We start from the raw sequence: 22,358 nt of genomic DNA on the forward strand, positions 1-22,358 counted from the left end.
ACTGCACACAAAGGCAATCTTTATCCCAGGTCTGTCACAACCTTGACTTCTAGAATTCTTTTCCAGGGATTGTAAGAATGTCTGAATTTTCTGTGTTTAATAAATAGATCATTGTAAAACCTTTTACAGTATAAAAGCCCCTGCACTTGCACAGACCTGGGAGAGACTCCAGATGGCATACAGTGCTTATGCAATGCTCATGCTTTATAACTCTGCATATCTGAGTTCAGTTTGTATGATAGTTATTCTTTTATTTCAAGTTCATAGTAATGTTTTATTACTCCTCAGTTGAAAAATGTTTTGCATTATTTGGATACTTTTAATTAAGAGCATTCTTCATAAATATGTCTCTCTACACAGGTTGCTTTTATACAGTGACTGAAGCAAATTTCAATTAGAAACTAGTACTATTATTGCTATACCAAAAGCCAAATACCGCGGATTCTGGAAATCTGAAGTAAAAACAGAAAATGCTAGAAACACTCAGCAGGTCAAGCAACATCTATGGAGAGAGAAACAGTTAACGTTTCAGGCTGATGACCTTTTGTCAGAAGTGAAAGAAGTTAGATCTAATCGTTTTTAAGCAAGTACAGAAGCAGGGAAGGAAGGGGGAGCAGGAGGTAAGGAAAGAACAAAGGGGAAGGTAGAAATGATTAAATGACAAAAGGGTTGATGGTGCAAGGCCAAAGGGAGTGGTAATGGGATAAGTAAAGAAACAAAAGATGGGTCTAGGGGAGTTGTAAATGGCAACAGCAGAACCATTACCAGCACCTGCTTTCCAGAAAACTGGGAGCAGTGGTTATAATTTGAAGTTATTGAAATCATTGTTGAGTCCGGAAGGTTGGAAAGTGTTTAATCGAAAGATGAAATGCTGTTGCTTGAGCATTCGTTCAGCTATTACAGTAGTAGCTGCTGTAGGTATATTTGTACTAAAATGGAAATACAAATGCAAAGCGTGTCGCTCGGTCTTCCATTAAGAGTATAGCAGGCTGTGTGATGTCTATATCTGAGCCATTAATGGTGTGGAGATGCCGGAGTTGGACTGGGGTGGACAAATGTAAGAAGTCACACAACACCAGGTTATAGTCCAACCGCGATCTTGGGTTCATGTCACGCTACATGTAACCCCACCTGACGTAGGGTCACCCAGACTCGAGTCGTCGTTGGCTTGTTCTCTCTACACAGATGCGGCCGGACCTGCTGTGATTTCCAGCAAAAAAAATGTTTTTTGGTCTGTTTTTTGTTTTTCATACAGACCCCAGCATCTGCAACATTTGACCCCTTGTGACCCCACCTCATTGTTCTTTGATCACAGAATCACAGAAACCCCACAGTGCAGATAGAGGCCATTTCGGCCCATCGAGCCTGCACCGACACATATCCCACCCAATCCCCGTAACCCCACATATATTAATCCCCCTAACACTAAGGGTCAATTTATCATAGCCAATCAACCTAACCCGCACATCTTTGGACTGTGGGAGGAAACCGGAGCACCCGGAGGAAACCCACGCAAACACGGGGAGAATGTGCAATGATGTAATGTTTTCCTGACTAACCTGTTTGGACACCATTCACAGCTTTGATCGCTGTGATTATCTCTCTGCCGAGGTGCGACAAATGTCAGTTAGAAAGATTACCTGTAATCACCTGACATTATTCTCTGACTATATAAGTTGTGTCTTTATGCATCTCTCCACTTCACCTGACGAAGGAGCAGCGCTCCGAAAGCTTGTGATTTCAAATAAAACTGTTGGACTATAACCTGGTGTTGTGTGACTTCTTACATTTGAGCCATTAATGACATCAAATAATTTCAGCATTAGAAGAACTTCTAGTTTGCACTTCGGATCTGATGGGGAGGATTTTTACTTGTCAGAACGAGTGTGTTTGAAATTGACAGCGTGTCGGGAAGCCGGCCCCAGTCCGCCGACTTCCGCATTTAACTGCAATGCAGTAAGCTGTGTAGGAGAGGGGGGTTGTTAATTTAAATATGTTAATTGCTCTTAAGAGTGATATTAACAAGGGTTTTGGGATATAACTATGGGTGCTTGGGTTTTCCAGACTTCCTGGAACTCGCCAGTGGGAAAAAAAGGCAAAACTTGGAACTTTGGGATTCCATTCTGACAGTTCCTTCTTTTGTTCTCTCACCCCCAGAAGCCATCAACTGTCATCTTTGCAGTGTCCCTTTAAATACTGGAGAGGAAATCGACTCATGCGGGTTGTCATCGCGCCCGCTCAACCTAATTGGTCGGGAAACCTGGAAGTCAGATGCAATTGCAGTAGCTAGGTTAAAAAGCCATTGCCAGATGAGCTGCATTTACCTCCAGGTTTCCCGCGAGCTACCAGACCCCCCATCTCCACTCCCAGTGCGTCGCCAAGTTATAATTCCCCCTGAAGAGTTAAAAAATGTTAGCTACATGAATTTGAAGACCAGATTGATATGTATTTGAATTAAAGGAAATTCACCTCACTCTCCCACTGGCTTATAAAGAAAGAAAGGCTTGCATTTATACAGCGTAAGCTAAATTCTTTTGAAGTGTAGACACTGTTGAAATGTGCAGAGCAATATCCCACAAACAGCACAAACTAGATAATCTGTTGGTTGAGGGATAAACATTGGCCAGGACACTGGGGATAAGTCCCCTGCTCTTCTTTGAAATAGTGCCATGGGATCTTTTATGTCCACCTGCAAGGGAAGACAGGGCCTCGGTTTAACATCTCATCCGAAAGACGGCACCTCTGACAGTGCAGCACTTCCTCAGTACTGCACTGGAATGTCAGCCTAGATTATGTGCTCAAGTTTCTAGAGTGGTACTTGAATCTGCAACCTTGTGATTGAGAGGTGGGAGTGCTCCCACTAAGCCACAGCTAAAACTTATAAGCAAATGCACAATTCTACAATGTAATATTGAGCTTTACAGATCAGAAAGAAATGAAGTTTGATTCTTGGTCAGATTAGGGGCACTAAATTTGATTCAGCACTTCTGATTGAAGGAGGGGAAAATCTTTACAAGTTGGAAAATGTGTGTGTGTGGTTGTCGGCTGAGGATGGGATTGAGAGTGGCTGTACAGTCTGTGAATATTTAGTATGGTTTCAAAATGGAAATAGCAACTTTCAGTGCTTTAGTATTTAAAGCATCAAATTTAAATTCTGAATGTGTTTCTTATAGATCTTGTAAATACAAAAAGAATGTCAGAAGAAGAGGATTTTAGTACCACTTTAGCCTACACGAAAAGTCCTAAAGTCTCTAGACGAACTACGTTTCAGGTATGGTACTATATAGCTCCAAAATTGTGAAAGTTTTGACCACCTCTATTAAATCTCCCCATAAGCTTCTCTGCTGTAAGGAGAACAATCCCAGCTTCTCTAGTCTCGCCACATAACTGAAGTCCCTGAACCCTGGTACCATTCTAATAAATCTTCTCTGCATCGTTTCCAAGGCCTTGATATCCTTCCTAAAGTATGGTGCCCAGAATTGGACACAATCCACCAACTGAAGCCTAACCAAAGATTTATAACTGTTTACCATAACTAGCTATAGCTCTCGACAAACATCCACTATAAGCCCACTGACTCCCACAGCTACCTGGACTACACTTCCTCCCACCCTGCTTCCTGTAAACACTGTATTCCATTCTCCCAGTTTCTCCGTCTCCGCCGCATCTGTTCTGACGATGCCACCTTCCATACTAGTGCTTCCTTTTTCCTCAATCGAGGATTCCCCTTGACCGTGTCCGTTCCATTTCCCGCACTTCTGCTCTCGCCCCTTCCCCTCTCTCCCAGAACCATGAGAGGGTTCCCCTTGTCCTCACCCTTCACCCCACCAGCCTCCACATTCAACGGATCATCCTCCACCATTTCCGCCACCTCCAGCATGATTCCACCACCAAACACAGCTTCCCCTCACCCCCCCCCCCTTTCAGCATTCCGAAGGGACCGCGACACCCTGGTCCACTCCTCTATCACCCCCAACACCCCTTCCCATTCCCACGGCACCTTCCCGTGCAAGCACGGGAGATGCAACACTTGCCCTTTTACTTCCTCCCTTCCCACTATCCAGGGCCCTAAACACTCCTTCCAGGTGAAACAGCGATTTACTTGTACTTCTTGCAATTTAATATACTGTATTTGCTGCTCACGATGCAGTCTGCTCTACATTGGGGAGACCAAACGCAGATTGGGTGACCGCTTTGCGGGACACCTCCGTTCAGTCCGTAAGGGTAACCCCGAGCTTCTGGTCGCCTGTCACTTTAATTCTCCGCGCCATTCCCACTCTGATCTCTTCATCCTTGGCCTCTTACATTGTTCCAATGAAGCTCAACCTAAGCTCGAGGAACAGCACCTCATTTTTCGATTCGGCACTTTACAGCCTTCTGGACTCGACATCAAGATCAACAATGTCAGACTGTAACCTTGGCCCCTATATTTACTTTTTTCTCACAGGGCAGCTGTTGATGGTTCTGCCATTGCCATTTAAACCACATCTAGAGTCATCTTTTGTTTCTTAACTTGTCCCATTACCATCTCCTTTTGCCTTGCACCATCATCCCTTTTGTCTTTTAATCTCTCCTGCCTTCCATCCTATCACAGATCTTCCCTTTGTTCTTTCCTCCCCTCCTCCCTTTCCCTGCCTCACACTTGCTTAAATACCTGTTACTTCTCCAACTTTTTCCAGTTCTGGCGAAGGATCATCGACCTGAAACGTTGGGGGGGATTTTAACTCGGGTGCGGGATGGTGTCGTGTTATCCGAATTTCATGTTTCCCACACGAATCTAAATGGATGTGGGAGATTGACGCAATTTTAACTGAATTGGCCAATTGATTTCCAACGTGTGGGAAGCCTTTGCAAATGGGTTTGTCATGACTGAAAGTCCCCTCCGATGACATCATTGCTGCTGCATTTAAGGTCCACAGCAAGCCTTGCTTCTTCTGCAGACTGCCAAGCTTCTTGACTGTGCATTGTGAGGGAGCTGCAGCAAATATGCAGCCAAATCAGCTCCTCGCTTTGACGAGGTGGCACTGCAGGCATTAGTGGATGGGGCTAGGGCCAACAGGGAGGTGCTGTTCCCTTCATCAGGGAGGAATACAGTGCAGGAAAAGATTTAATGACCTTCAGCGCACTGGAAAAGTGAGTATGAATTTTCCATCACCCTCAATCTGATCCCCATTGCCTTTCCTCACCAGCACTCAGCTTTAGCAATCTCTTCCTCCACATCCCACTTTACACTGACATCCATGCACCCTTACCCATTCCCTCGCTCTCTATGCTCACATTCACATAACTATTCGACCATGCAGCCCTCACACTCCCTATCACTCTGATGCTTTGAACACAACTGACAACACACAGGGAGGGCCCTTGGTCTTGCAACCTCACTCCATCTTTGTCTCCTAAGTATTTATGCTATGCAATCTCTACACTCACTCCTTCATTCTCACTCAACCTCCACTTGTCTCCCTCATTGCAGGAAAAGAGAGCTCACAATAAGTGAGAAAGAGCGAGGACAGGAGGAGGGCCACCCTCAGTAGCCCACCTCACCCTCTGGGAGGAGGCTGTCCTGGAGATCATGGGAGTGGAGGAAGATGCGCAAGTGGGGGACGGACAGACGGGTGCATCACAGCAAGCTGGTGGCTGAATAGTTTTCCATCTCTCATTGACATTGCATGAGTCGCTGATAATGATTCTGAAGCTGTAACAGATGGACTTATCATCTGCAATATGCAATGTGCATGTAACCTTGGCATCACATCTCTGACTCTTTTTATTTACTCCCCCACAGGACCATCACAAGCACCCGTCCCCACTAGCCAGGAGGAAGAGCCTGAGCCTCCAGACTCCTCAGAGGAAGCTGCAACCTCTGAGGGCGCAGCGTCAGCAGAATTCAGCGCACCCAGCACCAGCGCAGACACTCACCCCTCGGTGGGACTTTCGGGACATAGAGTAGTGTTGTCACCTGGTGTATCACAGCTTGCAAGTGAGCATCGGCAGATTGTGGAGACAGGGACAGCAGTGGAGAGTCCTAGTCGGAGGGCGCAGGACTCTGCCAGCTCGGCTCAGCAGCATGTCGACCCTCTGCCTCTGGGTCCATCCATAAGATCAGAGGTGATGGAACTCCATGCACAGATGCAGGAGTCTCTGGCAGGTTTTGTCTCTAGGGTCGCTGCGAGTGTGGAGCGAATGGAGGAGTCCATAGTGAACATGAGCAGAGCCTTTGTGGAGTCATTGGCGCATGAATGCATCATCACGGAAAGGATGGCTACCTCCGTGGAAAGGATTGCTACCTCTGTGGTAAGGCTGGCTACCGTAGAGGAGAGGATGGCTACGGCCATGGAGGAGGTTAGTCGCCAGGGTATGGAAAACATGGTCATTGTTCAGAATAGAATGACATCTCTTGAGGAGCGATGGGCATCTATTGAGCAGAGAAACTGGACCTTCATGGAAGTCCTTCTGAGTAGGACTGGTATTGCAGATACAGGTCCCCATGACCCCCCTGCTGTGCAGCAAGGTGCTCTCCAGCCACTTCCAGGCGCTGGCCCCTTCTGGCCTGTGCAGCTTCAGGTGGGTGAGCAGCAGCCTGGCGCTCCTGCTGCTGCTGATGTTGCTGGTGCTGCTGTTGTTCCTGGTTCTGCTGCTGCCACGGCTGGTGCTCGAGCTCCTCTAATGCCCAGATGGGAAGGAAATAAATGCCTCCCATGCTTCTGGTATATGCTTCCGTTGAAGAAGCGCTGAGTGAAGATGGCGAGAGGGGTTTCCCAGGAGGCCACACTGGAGATGTGTGTGAGGCTCCAACCTTCCAGAGGTGTGGTTAAGCCTTCTAAAAGTTGCCCCAGACCTGAGACCACTAAGTCCTGCCACCTGCAAATGATGGCTGATCAAATCTCCTCTTTAATGGTTGACCTGCAGTTGATAGTCAGCAATCTAATAGTGCACCCACCAGGTTTCACATTCGTGTTTCCCACCAGGTGTGTTTTACGTGGGAAAAGGGTTAAATTTGCAAGGGCCTGTTAAAATAGGATTATAGAGGCCATTTAGTGGTTATTAAGGGCCTTAAAGACCAGTCCTGCCTGTTGGAAGCGGGACGGAGTCGGGACCATCAGACACGCCTTAGTTAAACTTGCTCGGAGTCGGGAACCAGGTGGGGGGGGGGGGTGGTCCCGCCCGCCAGTTTTTGCGATTTTAACCCCCCGCACGCCTCCAAGCCCGACCTCTCAGCTCAATGAAAATCGAGCCCGTTAACTCTGTTTCTCTCTCCATGATGCTGCCTGACCTGCTGAGTGTTTCCAGCATTTTCTGTTGTTTCAGATTTCCAGCATCTGCAGTATTTTGCTATTGGGTTGCACCTCACTTTTCACTCTTCATACTCTTACACAGAATCATGTAAAATGTAGAAAACTAAAATCAGTATTGAGCCCTCATAATGTGCTACTGTTTTCGAAATGTAAGGATGCATTGTTCCATTTAATTGCTGAAGGAGAGCCTGAAGTACATATTTTCTTTTGCTATTAAAAAAATATGCCCTATAGATATGACTGTTGATGATAAGTATCCATAAAGAATTACTGAGTATTTGTAGGAATTTTGGACATTAGACTTGTCAATGTTACTTTTGGAATCTTGCGAGACTGTATTAGCCAGTCCCCCCTCCTGCCCCTCCCAAAAAGGAAAAACTTTTAAAATTGCTAATTTAGTTAGTTTATGTACTCCTGTCTACAGAGAAAATGACTTTTTTTGTATACTATTTTCAATTCAGGATGAATTACACAGGGCAGTTGCTGCCAGGGTGGCAAAGCAATCCACTGTTGAAGAAAATTACTTCAGTGATTTTGATGACTATGGTGAGAACATGCTCCATACTATAAAATTGTAAGAATTTAACTATTTCCAATGTTGTCTTGTAACCAATTAGAAAATACATTGAAGTTACCTTTGTAAATTTCTACTAACTCCACCCTTAAGTTTAATTACATCTAGAGTACCCAACATAGCTCTTACAAAGGAGTTGCAAATTGGTTCACTAATGTCCTTTAGGGAAGGAAATCTACTGTCCTTACCTGGTCTGGCCTATATGTGACTCCAGACCCACAACAATGTGGTTGACTCTTAACTGCCCTCTGAAATGGCCTAGAAGCCACTCAGTTGTAACAAACTACTTCAAGAAAGAATAATAAAAATAAAACTGGATGGACCACCCAGCATTGACCTCGGCACCGGCTTCGGACATGACAACAACACACCCAGCCCAGTCGACCCTGCAAAGTGCTCCTCACTAACATCTGGGGACTTGTGCCAAAATTGGGAGAGCTGACCCACAGACTCGTCAAGCAACAGCCTGATATAGTCATACTAACAGAATCATACCTTTCAGCCAATGCCCCAGATTCCTCCATCACCATCCCTGGGTATGTCCTGTCCCACCGGCAGGACATACCCACCAGAGGTGGCGGCACAGTGGTATACCAATCGCTGGGTCAAAATCCTGGAACTCCCTCCCTAACCGCCCTGTGGGAGTACCTTCACCACGCGAAACTGCAGCCGTTCAAGAAGACAGCTCACCGCCACCTTCTCAAGGTTAATTGGGGATGGGCAATAAATGCTGGTCTTGCCAGCGACACCCACATCCCAGGAACGAATTAAAAAAAAAAAGTAGTAACAGTTTAAAAAAAATAATGTGCTAGTAGCCTTTTAGTATCTTAACCAAGGTGTAATTCTTAATTTGTGTGCCTAAACAATGAGTGTAGCAGATTACTCAGTCAAGGGCATTACAGCCAAACCAATTTGTCCTTATCTGATGGGTGTGCATGCCCACTCCTTGTAAGGGTCACTGGAGAACAGTGATGAATAGGAGCCATGGATGACTTTTCCTTCCCTTATTCTGGGGACACTGATAGGTCATTGTCTGCTTTTGAGCCAATGGATGGAAAATCAGGCAGGCTGAGTAACTGGCATGCTATTCCCTACACATAATATTCTAACATTCCCTTCCAGTGTTGGATACTCTGCATCAGGAGTGCAAAAGCTGGAAATTCTCCCAGTAGAGAGGACAATCCTGACATTTCTAATGCTTCAAATTTTCTAATGCGTGTTCTGAAATTGAAATTAAATATTTTACTCATGTCCACTTGGCTTAGTGATCGCCCTCTTGCCTCTGAGTCAGAACATTGTATCCCTACTCCAGGACTCTTGAATACATAATCAAAGTTGATACTTCTGCAGAGAATGCTGCATTGTCAGAGGTATCGTCCTTTGGTTGAGATGTTAAATTTAAGCCCCATCTGTCAGTTCAAGTGACTTGCCCAAACATTTATCCTTCAACTAACGCCACCAAGAACAGAGAAACTGGTCATTCATCTCGTTTGCTGTTTGTGGGACCTTGCTGTGCACAAATTGTTTGCCTATGTAACAAAATTACTGTATTTCAAGGGCAAATCATTGGATGTGAAGTGCTTTGGGACAACCTGAGGAGGTGAATAATAAACAGCATTGGCCCAGAAATTCAGCTCTCCCCGGGTGAGTACGCACGGGGTACTCACCCGTAGGCCGAATGGAATTGCCGGTTTCCTGCATGCACTGCGCATGCGCGGGAAACCGGCACTTCCGATCCTCTGAACGAAGAGGTTCAGAGGTCGAACGCGCACGCAGGGGAGGCTGCGCGTGCGCTTTGAACTTAGTTTTTTTTTTACAGGTTTTCCCCGGAGGGTAAGCCTGCAGGATTTACACATTTAAAAAGCAGGCGTAAGGCCTTTTTGCAAGGGAAGTGGTCAATTAATTCAAATTAAAACATTTTTTCCACAGGTTTATTATTTTTAAATAATTTAAAGCAAGGTAAGTTTATTTTTATAATATAAAATTATTTGTTTCAAAAATTTAAATTATTGTTTAAAATAGTTATTTAATGTAATTTATAGTTTATTTAAAAAGAGTGATGTTTTTTAAAAATTTATTTGAAGGTTTACTGCTATTTTGGGCCTGTAGTATTTATAAGTTTTGACAGGTCTACCTGTCAATCTTATGAATGGGCTTTTCCCTCCTCCGATTGGCTGCTCATGGCTCACGTGATCCCAGGGGACGCATCGCACTAACTACGCCCCTGGGACACGCAAGCACAGTGCGCCGGCAGCTGGGCCAGGCCCCGGAGCGGAATTCCACGGGGCCCTACAGCTCAACTGCCGGCGCGCAAGGTAAGTGCAGGTCGGGGGCTTGCACCCGCAGGAAGCCCCCGACCCAAATTTCTGGGCTAATATTATCTGCAACTTGAATATAATTTAAGTTACTATTTGTTTATCCATATATGTATATAGTAAGGTTAGTTCATTGGTATCATAATAAGGAAGTAATTAAAAATATAAGGGCTGATTTTAACTTTCGGTGGTGGAAAATGGGTAGTACAGGAAATTTTGTGATATCCGGCACCGACGGGACCGAGCTGTTGCCGATCTATCAAAACTGCTGGACATACAAAGTTAATGTTGAAGTATACGGAGGTTTTCATCTCCGTATCTGACAACAAACACTGTTGCTTAGCAACAGCTTCTAAACAGTCGGCTGCAGCTGCAAGCGTCTCGAGCTGAAGCTGTTGCTATAGCTACAGACCTTGTAGTGCCTGACTGGGGGAAAAAAAAGCAACGAGAACTAAAAAAAACTTATAGAAAACGGCTCCTGATTTTTGCCGTTAGATCGAGTATTCCGGACATATAACCTCCGGATAAACCAAAGTTTCCTGTAGCAGGGTTGGTCGATGTTATGCACCCTATCCAATCCACTACTGACTGTTTTCCAACACCGGCAAAAGTTAAAATCAGCCCATATACATTTTAAATCCTGCAGTGACCCACTTTAACTAGTTTGGACACAATGCAGAGGAATATTTGATACAGAAAAAAGGTTCAGGTAGAGTTGATTTGAAAGCATAGAATTCAGATGAATATTAAGCCTACAATCTTTGCCATCTTCTAGCACAAATTTAGAGATCAATCTGTGACCTTGTAATGAAAATAAAGTAACAATATCCTGGAGTTCTATCTGCACCAGGATCCTGACTGTGATCTGTTACAAATCCTAGAATCCTAGAAAGTTACAGCACAGAAGGAGGCCATTCGACCCATTGTGTCTGTGCTGGTCGAAAAAGAGCTATCTAGCCTAATCCCACTTTCCAGCTCTTGGTCCGTAGGCCTGTAGTTTATGGCATTTCAAGTGCATATCCAAGTACTATTTAAATGTGATGGGGGTTTCTGCCTCTACCACCCTTTCAGGCAGTGAGTTCCAGACCCCCACCACCCTCCGGGTGAAAAGAATTCTCCTCAACTCCCCTCTAATCCTTCTACCAATTACTTTAAATCTATGCCCCCTGGTTATTGACCTCTCTACTAAGGGAAATAGGTCCTTCCTATCCACTCTATCTAGGCTCCTCATAATTTTATACACCTCAATCAAGTCTCCCCTCAGCCTCCTCCGTTCCAAAGAAAATAAACCCAGTCTATCTAATCCTTCCTCATAGCTAAAATCCTCCAGTCCTGGCAACATCCTCGTAAATCTTCTCTGTACCCTCTCTATCTCTAGTGCAATCACATCTTTCCTGTAATGTGGTGACCAGAACTGTATATAATACCCTAGCTATGGCCTACCTAGTGTTTTATACAGTTCAAGCATAACCTCTCTGCTGTTATATTCTATGCCTTGACTAATAAAGGAAAGTATCTCGTATGCCTGCTTAATCACCTTATCTTCCTGACCCCCACCACCCTCTGGGTGAAGAAAACTCCTCAACTTCCCTAGAATCATAGAATAGTACAGCACAGAAGGAGGCCATTTGACCCATCGAGTCTGTGCCAGCTCTTTCGAAGAGTCCCACTCCCCTACACATTCCCCATAACCCTGCAATTTTTTCTCCTTCAAGTATTTATCCAATTCCCTTTTGAAGGCTACTATTGAATCTGTATCCACCACCCTGTCAGCTAGTGCATTCCAAATCCTAACCACTTATTACGTAAAAAAGATTTTCCTCATGTCTCTCTGTTCTTGCACCCCCTTTAAAATTGTACCATTTAGTGTGTATGGTCTCCCCTCATTCTTTCTACCAAATGTATCACCTCACACTTTTCTGCATTGAATTTCATCTGAGATTGCAACTCAAGATGGCTCCTGGGGAGGCTGCTCCTCACTGTGCACTTCTATCCTTGGCCATCTGCTGCCATCCTTTGCCCTATCTCTCCCAATGTCCTCTCTTCCACTCTTTTAAGTTCCCCTGGCTCTAATAGTGGGTGCATTTTAGCCCTAACTGCTGGTTTAAAACATCACTGCCCGTCCCCCAACCTTGGGCAGTGGCGTTTTAAACCAGCAGTTAACTTGTTTTTCTCATTGAACTCCTGGATCTTTTCTCAAATTTGGCTTCCATATTCGTGGACTTCACTGGACATCAAGACTACACTTCTGCACTGGACGATGCTGGACTACACTGTAAAACTCATCTGTGTCTCTGATCTGCTACTCTGTTGCTTAAATTTTAAAGTAACATTGATCAGCTTACAGCCCTTCTCCCACCATTGCTGTTCCCTTCTGAACTCTGACTGGCTTACTGGTTCAATGGCTTTTCATTCAGCTACAGTCTGGTTCCTGGCTAGCATTTCACTCTCCTGGGCCGAAGTACATTTTTCCGCCGCTTCTGGATCTTATGATGACCACCAACTTCGCCGTCATCTTTCTGCCCCACAACCAATTCTGCACATCTCCTGGATCTTCATTCCCACAGAAATACCTTCACCTGTGTGTCCTCCAATACCCAACCTTCAAATATCTTCTGCACTTCACTCGCAGGCCACACCTATCTCTGAACTTGGACAAGTTTGTCGATGCTCCATGCTGACTCCACCTTACCTACGTCAACTTTATTCTACTATGGGATCTCTGACTTTAACTCTGTACTCCCTCCTACTGTCTCCTATCTATTCCCTGTTACTATATGTATCCTAATAATTGCTACGTAACCAGGTCTATGTAAATGAGTTTTCCCCATGTCCATTCATGTGCACATATTGGCTGCAGCTCTGGACCCGAGCCCATCACTTCCATTTCCACTTTTTTCTCTCCCTTTTTACTTTTCTCTTTGCTCCTCCTTGACTTTTCTCCGAAGATGTTTTATAAGTATATTAAGGGCAAGAGGATAACCAGGGAAAGGGTAGGGCCCATTAGGGACCAAAGTGGCAATCTGTGTGTAGAGCCAGATGATGTAGGCGGGGTTTTAAATGAATTTTTTGCATCTGTGTTCACTATGGAGAAAGACGATGCAGACATAGAAATCGGGCAAGGGGGCTGTGACATACTTGAACATATTAGCATCGAGAGGGAGGAGGTGCTAGCGGTTTTAGCAGGCCAAAAAGTGGATAAATCCCCAGGCCCGGACGAGATGTATCCCAGGCTGCTGTGGGAGGCAAAGGAGGAGATTGCAGGGGCTCTGACACAAATTTTCAGAACCTCTCTGGCCACAGGGGATGTACCAGAGGACTGGAGAACAGCTAACGTACCATTATTCAAGAAGGGTAGCAGGGATAAACCAGGGAATTACAGGCCAGTGAGCCTAACATCTGTGGTAGGGAAATTATTGGAAAAAATTCTGAGGGACAAAATTAGTCTCCACTTGGAGAGGCAAGGATTAATCGGGGATAGTCAGCATGGCTTTGTCAAGGGTAAATCATGTCTGACAAATCTGATTGAATTTTTCGAGGGGGTGACTAGGGGGGTGGATGAGGGAAATGCTGTGGATGTGGTTTACATGGACTTCAGTAAAGCTTTTGACAAAGTCCCGCATAGGAGACTGGTCAAGAAGGTAAGAGCCCATGGGATCCAGGGTGCCTTGGCGCGTTGGATCCTAAACTGGCTGAGTGGCAGGAGGCAGAGGGTGATGGTCGAAGGTTGCTTTTGTGACTGGAAGCCTGTGTCCAGTGGGGTACCTCAGGGATCGGTGCTGGGTCCCTTGTTGTTTGTGATCTACATAAATGATTTGGATGAGAATGTAAAAGGTATGATCAGTAAGTTCGCAGATGACACGAAAATTGGTGGGGTGGTAAATTGTGAGGAGGAAAGCCTCAGGCTACAGGACGATATAAACGGGTTGGTCAGATGGGCGGAAAAGTGGCAAATGGAATTTAACCCTGAAAAGTGCGAGGTGATGCATTTTGGACGGACAAATAAGGCAAGGGAATACACAATGAGTGGTAGGACCCTAGGAAGTACAGAGGGTCAGAGGGACCTTGGTGTACATGTACATAGATCCCTGAAGGCAGCGGAACAGGTAGATAAGGTGGTTAAAAAGGCATATGGGATACTTGCCTTCATTAGCCGAGGCATAGAATATAAGAGCAGGGAGGTTATGATGGAGCTGTACAAAATGCTGGTGAGGCCACAGCTGGAGTACTGTGTGCAGTTCTGGTCGCCTCACTATAGGAAGGATGTGATTGCTTTGGAGAGGGTGCAGAGAAGATTCACCAGGATGTTACCTGGGATGGAGCGCCTCAGCTATGAAGAGAGGCTGGACAGGCTGGGGTTGTTTTCCTTGGAGCAAAGAAGGCTGAGGGGGGACCTGATTGAGGTGTACAAAATGATGAGGGGCATAGATAGGGTAGACAAAGAGGAACTTTTCCCCTTAGTAGGGGGGTCAATAACAAGGGGGCATAGATTCAGGGTAAGGGGCAGGAGATTTAGAGGGGATTTGAGGAGGAACTTTTTCACCCAGAGGGTGGTTGGAATGTGGAACTCAATGCCTGAAAGGGTGGTAGAGGCAGGAACCCTCACAACATTCAAGAAGCATTTGGATGAGCACTTGAAATGCCATTGCATACAAGGCTATGGACCAAATGCTGGAAAATGGGATTAGACTGGACAGGGATGGATGGGCGGCGCAGACACGATGGGCCGAAGGGCCTCTTTCTGTGCTGTAAAACTCTATGACTCTATGACTCTATGACCCTCTCGGGTACTCTACTCTCCCAAATCCCTACCCAAACCCTTCAGTACTCCTCAACTTTTCTACTCTCCTGCCACCATCCCAGGCTTGACTCCCTCTTAGATAAGTTTCCCTCTGTGCCTCTCTTGGCATCCTCCAAAGGACCCATCAAGACACTTGTCGCTGCCTCCTTATGAGCAGCAACCTCAACTGTCCCATCCTACTCTCTCGCCGACTTTCCCATCCAGCGTGCCCGCTGGGGGCTAATCTTGCCAATCTCTTTCCTATCCAACTCCCCCCTCCCAATGCTGACCCTGTGGATTCTGCCAGCGGATTAGCTATCATTTCCCCTCTTCGCATCATTCTCCAGAATGTCCGTTCACTTGTGAACAAGCCCTTGCCATCCATGATGATTGCATCGACATCATGGCCTTGACGGAAACCTGGCTGAGGGCTGATGACACCTTCCCGCTCAGACTACCATGGTGGCGGTGTGGCTCATCACCAAATCACACCTAGGTCTGTTCCCCTACTCCTCTGGCACCTTCTCCTCCTTTGAGCATCTTGCCTTGTACCGCCCCCTCACCTCTCATTTCAAATCCTCGTTCTCTACTGCCCACCCAAGTATCATAAAAATTTTCTCACCGAGATATCTTCACTACTTTCCTCTCTCAGCCTATGCACCGACGGACTTCTCAACCTCGGTGATTTCAACCTCATCTCAATTCATCATGCTCTCTCTCCTCTGAGTTCACTGCCCTCCTATCTTCCCTTAATCTCTCCCTCCATGTAAACTCCCCAAACCATATTCACGGCCACCCCCTTGATCTTACCACCTCAAGTGGCTTTGCTATTCCCATCATGTCAATCACAGAAAAGGCCTTCTCTGATCACTTCCCTGTATCGCTCTCCACCCACAGCCCCTTTGCCTCTCCCAACCCTACTTTCTTCTGTGTCTGCCCCTGGAAAAAATTCTTTCCCAATTCACTTACAACTACAATGGCCTAGCAAACCACTATGAAGCAGTATACGAATAATAAAACTCGATGGACCAACCAGCATCAACCTAGGCACCGGACACGACAAAGGCACACTTTGCTCAGTCGACCCTACAAAGTCCTCCTCACTAACATCTGGGGACTTGTGCCAAAATTGGGAGAGCTGTCCCACAGTCTAGTCAAGCAACAGCCTGACATAGTCATACTCACAGAATCATACCTTTCAGCCAAGGTCTTGATTCCTCCATCACCATCCCTGGGTATGTCCTGTCCCACGGGCAGGACAGACCCACCAGAGCTGGCGGCACAGTGGTATATAGTCGGGAGGGAGTGGCCCTGGGAGTCCACAACATTGACTCCAGACCCCATGAAGTCTCATGGGATTAGGTCAAACATGGGCAAGGAAATCTGCAGATTACCACCCTCAGCTGATGAATCAGTACTCCTCCATGTTGAACATCACTTGGAAGAAGCAGAGGGTAGCAAGGGCACAGAATGTAATCTGGGTTGTGGGACTTCAATATCTATCACCAAGAGTGGCTGGGTAGCACCACTACTGCTGAGAACCAATACGAGAGAAATACCTACTTGACCTCATCCTCACCAATCTACCTGTCGCAGATGCATCTGTCCATGACAGTAGTGGTAAGAATGACCACCGCACAGTCCTTGGGGAGACGAAGTGCTGTTGGGAACATCCTCCATTGTGTTGTGTGGCACTACCACAGTGCTAAATGGGATAGATTCAGAACAGATATAGCAGTTCAAAACTGAGCATCCATGAAGCGCTGTGGGCCATCAGCAGCAACAAAATTTTATTCCACCACAATCTGTAACCTCATGGCCAGGCATATCCCTCACTCTACCATTACCAGGGGACCAACTCTGGTTCAATGAGGAGCGTAGAAGAGCATGCCAGGAGCAGAACCAGGCATACCTAAAAATGAGGTGCCAACCTGGTGAAGCTATAACACAGGACTACATGCATACTAAACAGAGGAAGCAGCATGCTATAGACAGAGCTAAGCAATCCCACAATCAACGGATCAGAGCAAAGCTCTGCAATCCTGCCACATCCAGTCGTGAATGGTGGTTGACAATTAAACAACTAACTGGAGGAGGAGGCTCCATGAGCATCACCATCCTCGATAATGGTGGAGCCCAGCATGTGAATGTAAAAGACGAGGCTGAAGCATTTGCAGCCATCTTCAGACAGACGTGTCAAGTGGATGATTCATCTCGGCCTCCTCCCGAGGTCCCCACCATCACTGAAGCCAGTCTTCTGCCAACTCAATTCACTCATCGTGACACCAAGAAATGGGCGAGCCCCCCAAACACAGCAAAGGCCACGGGCCCAGACAACATCCCGGCTACCGTGCTGGAGACCTGTGTTCCAGAACCAGCCGCACACTCAGCCAAGCCGCCTCAGCACAGCCACAACACCGCCGTTCACCCGACAAAGTGCAAAACTGCCCAGGTATGTCCCCATCCATCTAATTTCCTCCCCATCAGCCCACTCCCAACCATCAAGAAAGCAATGGAAGCTGTCATCGACAATGCCACCAAGCGGCACCCACTTATCAACAATCCGCTCACCAATGCTCAGCCTGGGTTCTGCCAGGACATAAGAAGTAGGAGCAGGAGTAGGCCATTTGGCCCCTCGAGCCTGCTCCGCCATTCAATAAGATCATGGCTGATCTGATCTTGGGTTCAGCTCCGTTTCCCTGCCCGCTCCCTTATTGTTCAAAAATCTGTCTATCTCCACCTTAAATATATTCAATGACCCAGCCTCCACAGCTCTTGGGCAGAGAATTCCACAGATTTACAACCCTCTGAGAGAAGAAATTCATCCTCATCTCCATTTTAAATGGAGGACCCCTTATTCTGAAACTATGCCCCCTAGTTCTAGATTCCCCCATGAGGGGAAACATCTTCTCTGCATCTACCTTGTTGAGCCCCCTCAGTATCTTGTATGTTTCAATCAGATAACCTCTCATTCTTCGAAACTCCAATGAGTATAGGCCCAACCTGCTCAACCTTTCTTTATAAATCAACCCCTTCATCTCAGGATCAACCCCGTGAACCTTCTCTGAAATGCCTCCAATGCAAGTACAGTAAACTCTTGTTTAAACGGCACTTTATCATCCGGAATACTTTAATAACCGGCAAAATAGATATATCTCAATACAAAACAACACCTCAATAACCGGTAATCTTGCCGATTCTACCATACATTTAACGGAACATTCTGTAGGTGAGTACCCAATTATACAGTACATTTCTTGACTTTTTATTTTTGTTTGTGTTAAAAATTGCCTTGGTAGGTATGCCTCTCTGTTATCCAGAATTTTTCATCAACCGGCACCATCGTGGTCCAATAGGAAAGAGTTTACTGTATATCCCTCCTTAAATAAGGAGACCAGAATTATATGCAGTACTCCAGGTGTGGTCTCACCAATACCCTGTACAGTTGTAGCAGGACATCCCTGCTTTTATACTCCAACCCCCTTGCAACAAAGGCCAACATTCAATTTGCCTTCCTGATTACTTGCTGTACCTGCATGCTAACCTTTTGTGTTTCATGCACAAGGACCCCCAGGTCCCTCTGTACTGCAGCATTTTGTAATCTCTATTTAAATAATAATTTGCTTTTTTATTTTTCTTACCAAAGTGGATAACCTCACACTTTCCCACATTATACTCCATCTGCCAAATGTTTGCCCGCTCACTTAGTCTGTCTATATCCCTTTGCAAATTCTTTGGGGTTGATTTTCAGTGTGCCGTGAGGCGGGCTTTTAGGCGTGCGGGGGGCTAAAATCCCGAATTCAGGGGTCCCGACACCATCCCGCCCAAAACCCGCCTCCATATAAGTTTCAAAGGAGGCGGGTAGCCGCCCCGCACTGGGACCCGAGGCGGGAAGGGATTAGTGCCAATTAACTGCATGTTAACAGGTAGTTAACAGGCAGTTTTTAGCCTAATCCCTATTTTGAAGGGTGTCGTGTGGGACTCCCGATGGCTCCAAACCACGCCAGGTTAGAGGAGTCGGGTTGAAGGACTTGGAGGGGTCGAGATGTCGGTGTTCAGGTGAGTGATGGGTGCATGAGTGCAAAGGTAAGTGTGTTTGGTGTGTCTAAAGTGTGTAAAGAAATTTAAATTACCTGTACTTACCTTTACAGCCTTCTTTCTTCTAGGCTTCGGGCGTCCATCATTCAGCCGGCACAGAAAGCAGAATGGCTGCGATCTGTCAAAACTGACAGCCTGCAGCTTTCAGTGCCGGCGAGATTTCTAACCGAGTGTGTAGAAGGACTCAGGTTAGAAGTAAGACTGTCAGTGTTTGACAGCTTCAAACAGCTGTGAAATACTGATATTTCATCTGTCAACATGTCTTGACAGATCTGTGGACATGCACTCCAAGGTCCCTTTGTTCCTCTACATTACTCAGTGTCCTGCCATTTAATGGGGCAGAAATTCGTGACCAAAGGCGTGAGTACGGTCGGGGTACTCACGCATCTGGCCGTTGGAAATGCCGGCGTTCAGCATGAACAGCGCATGCGGGGAACGCCGGCATTTTCAGACCTCGGAACGAAGGGGTTCATAGGCACAGCGCGTGCGACTGCACAGGCAGCGCTTGCGCAGTGAACTTCGTAGATTTCATTCATGGATTCAGTGAGGGTAAGTCCTTACAAGTTACACTTGAAAAAAGCAGGTGTAAAGTTGTTCCAAGGCTGCGGAGGAAGATATATTTTATCGTGGAGCTTCTGAAAGGCAATATTTTTGTTTGGGAAAGGGAGGGAAGTTATTTTAAGAAATTTTAAGTAAGTTTTAAAGTTTAAATTTTTTTTTTTAAACGGGTTTTCAGAACGGTCGGTAGAAGGAGCAATTGTGGCTGTGTGAATGGAATGTGAAAATGAGTGTTCTAAAATGAGTAATGTAACATTTCCAGCACTTTTAAGAAAGAAACTTTTCATCAGTAATGATTTTCCAATAAGTTACTTTCTCTGAAAGTCATAATTAAATAATACATTCATACACATAAGTAAAGGAATATATACATAACACGCAAAGGAATATATACAGACATACATACTTTCAGAAGCTCCACGATAAGAAATATCTTCCTCCGCAGCCTCTGGAGCAACTGTACCCATGCTTTTTTCATGTGTAAGTTGTAAGGACTTGACCTCACTGAAATCATGAATGAAAGCGGCGAATTTTACTGCGCACGCGTTTTGCCTCTGAACCCCTTCGTTCAGAGGACAGGAAATGCCGGTTTTCCCTGCATGCGCTGTGCATGCTGAAAACCGGCATTTGCTCCGGCCAGACGCGTAAGTACCCCGACCGTACTCGCGCATTTGGAAGGGAATTACTGGGCCAACATCTTACATGTAAAAAAAATGAAAAATTTAACAATTGCACGATTTGCCCCCTCGCATCTGCGACTGAGGGTCCAAGGAGGTGCATTGCGCAAGAGGTCATCGTCGTACATATCCTCACACTGTTCCCTTTCGGGAACTTTATGAAGTGGTGGAAGGATTTATGGCCGTGATTAACGCTCATTCCGTGACCGTAACCATCTTTGAACCAGCCATTAGGGTGGTTAGTCCTATGGCGTGAGGGTTTTACGGGCTCCCACAACCCATCTGAGGGGGGGGGGCCACCCACACCCACACCCACGGACGCAAGTATCCCGCTGGATGTCCACCCAGAATTTATAGTTGGAGCTCCGACTCCACTTGCCGGGACTGTCTGGAGTGGGGTTCGAAACCCTACTCCTTCTGGCCCAGCGGCGGGGATGCTTACTGCTACGCAAAAGGCCCACTCCGCACAAAAGGTGACACCCATACGTTTCCTGCGCCTTTTCCCTCCCCGTGACTGGAGCCCTATGCTGCCACTTGAAAGACCAAGCTATCATCTGCCCTTTTTGCGGCACCTTTGACTTCTCATTACCAATGATGAGCAGGCGCTGCGCCTCCACCTCCTTGAGGAGATTGCTGAGGTCATCATCAGTTCAATTGTGAGTTCTTTTAATGCCGTGAATTGTGCTCATTCCAGCCATTTCCCGTTGCTAATCGGATTGGGCCTTTGGCATAGCGGTAGGATCCCCGCCGCTGGGCCAGATCAGGGTAGGGTTTCGCACCCCGCTCCAGACAGTCCCGGCAAGTGGAGTCGGAGCTCCGGCTCTAAATTCTGGGTTGACATCCAGTGGGATATTTGCGTCCGTGGGTGTGGGTGGCCCCCCCTCCTTGTATAGCTTGTGGGAGCCCGTAAAACCCTCCCGCCATAGGACTAAGCGCCCTAATGGCTGGTTCAAAGATGGTTACGGTCACGGAATGAGCGTTAATCATGGCCATAAATCCTTCCACCACTTCATACAGTTCCCCAAAGGGAACAGTGTGAAGACACGTATGACGACGACATTGCTAAATAAATACATGGAATTAAAAAAATTCTTTTAGGGCTTTTAAAAGTCTTTAAATTGCTTTAATTCTGTTTAAAACTACTTCAGATTCTTCAAAATAATGTAAACGTTTTTAAAATTTTATAAAAGTTCACAAAACATTCATAAAATAGCAGATAACTTACTTTCCCTGCAGCTGTGTAACTACAAAGTCCTCTGCAGCTGCTTGGAGAGATTGGGGGCATGTCCTACTACAATGAGACCTTAAGGGGCGTGTCTCACTTGCACTGCACGCTCCAGGCTTCGCGCTGGCTGCACTCCTGGGCGGCGTGACGTCATACGCTGCCCGGGATTCTTCTTTTTGAAACACCAATTCCAGGCGTCCCTGGAGGTGATTGACAGGAGCGTCGGGTAAGTGCATATACGGGGCTTGCACGCGCGGCAAGCCCCGTTCACGAATTTCTGGCCCAATGTGTATTCCCTTTCCTTGTTAGCCCTCCCCAAATGCATTAACTTACACTTCTCCAGATTGAATTTCATTTGCCACTGTTCTGCCCACCTGACCAATTTATTGATATCTTCCTGCAGTCTACAGCTTCCTTCTTCAGTATCAATCACACAGCCGATTTTAGTATCATCTGCAAACTTCTTAATCATATTCCCTATATTCAAGTCCAGATCATTGATATATACCACAAAAAGCAAGGGACCTAGCACTGAGCCCTGTGGAAACAGCCTTCCAGTCACAAAAACACCCATCAACAATTACCCTCTGCTTCCTGTCTCTGAAGGTAGCAGGCCAGGTAGATAAGGTGGTTAAGAAGGCATATGGAATGCTTGCCTTTATTAGCCGTGGCATAGAATACAAGAGCAGGGGGCTTATGCTTCAACTGTATAAAACACTAGTTAGGCCTCTGCTAGAGTACTGCGTGCAGTTCTGGTCACCACATTACAGGAAAGATGTGATTGCACTAGAGAGGGTACAAAGGAGATTTACAAGGATGTTGCCAGGAGTAGAGAA

At 46.2% G+C, this 22,358-nt stretch overlaps 1 protein-coding gene across 4 annotated transcripts in view; it reads left to right on the forward strand.

Annotated features, from left to right (window-relative positions):
* map9 (microtubule-associated protein 9) overlaps positions 1-22,358 on the forward strand; it is a 528,899-nt gene that overhangs the window by 103,823 nt on the left and 402,718 nt on the right. For 3 of the 4 annotated variants that reach the window (XM_086010251.1, XM_086010242.1, XM_086010257.1), the window contains exons 2-3: positions 3,174-3,271; positions 7,757-7,841. In XM_086010251.1, coding sequence (XP_085866377.1) covers positions 3,194-3,271; positions 7,757-7,841 — 163 coding nt within the window. In that variant the 5' untranslated portion in view covers positions 3,174-3,193. Of the gene's footprint in view, positions 1-3,173; positions 3,272-7,756; positions 7,870-22,358 lie in introns of those variants that run through there. The other variant, XM_086010265.1, reaches the window with a different exon arrangement.

This window comes from Somniosus microcephalus, chromosome 2 (genome assembly GCF_052327205.1).
Source record: "Somniosus microcephalus isolate GS21.2 chromosome 2, FLI_Smic_1.0, whole genome shotgun sequence".
NCBI classification, from domain to species: Eukaryota; Metazoa; Chordata; class Chondrichthyes; order Squaliformes; family Somniosidae; genus Somniosus; species Somniosus microcephalus.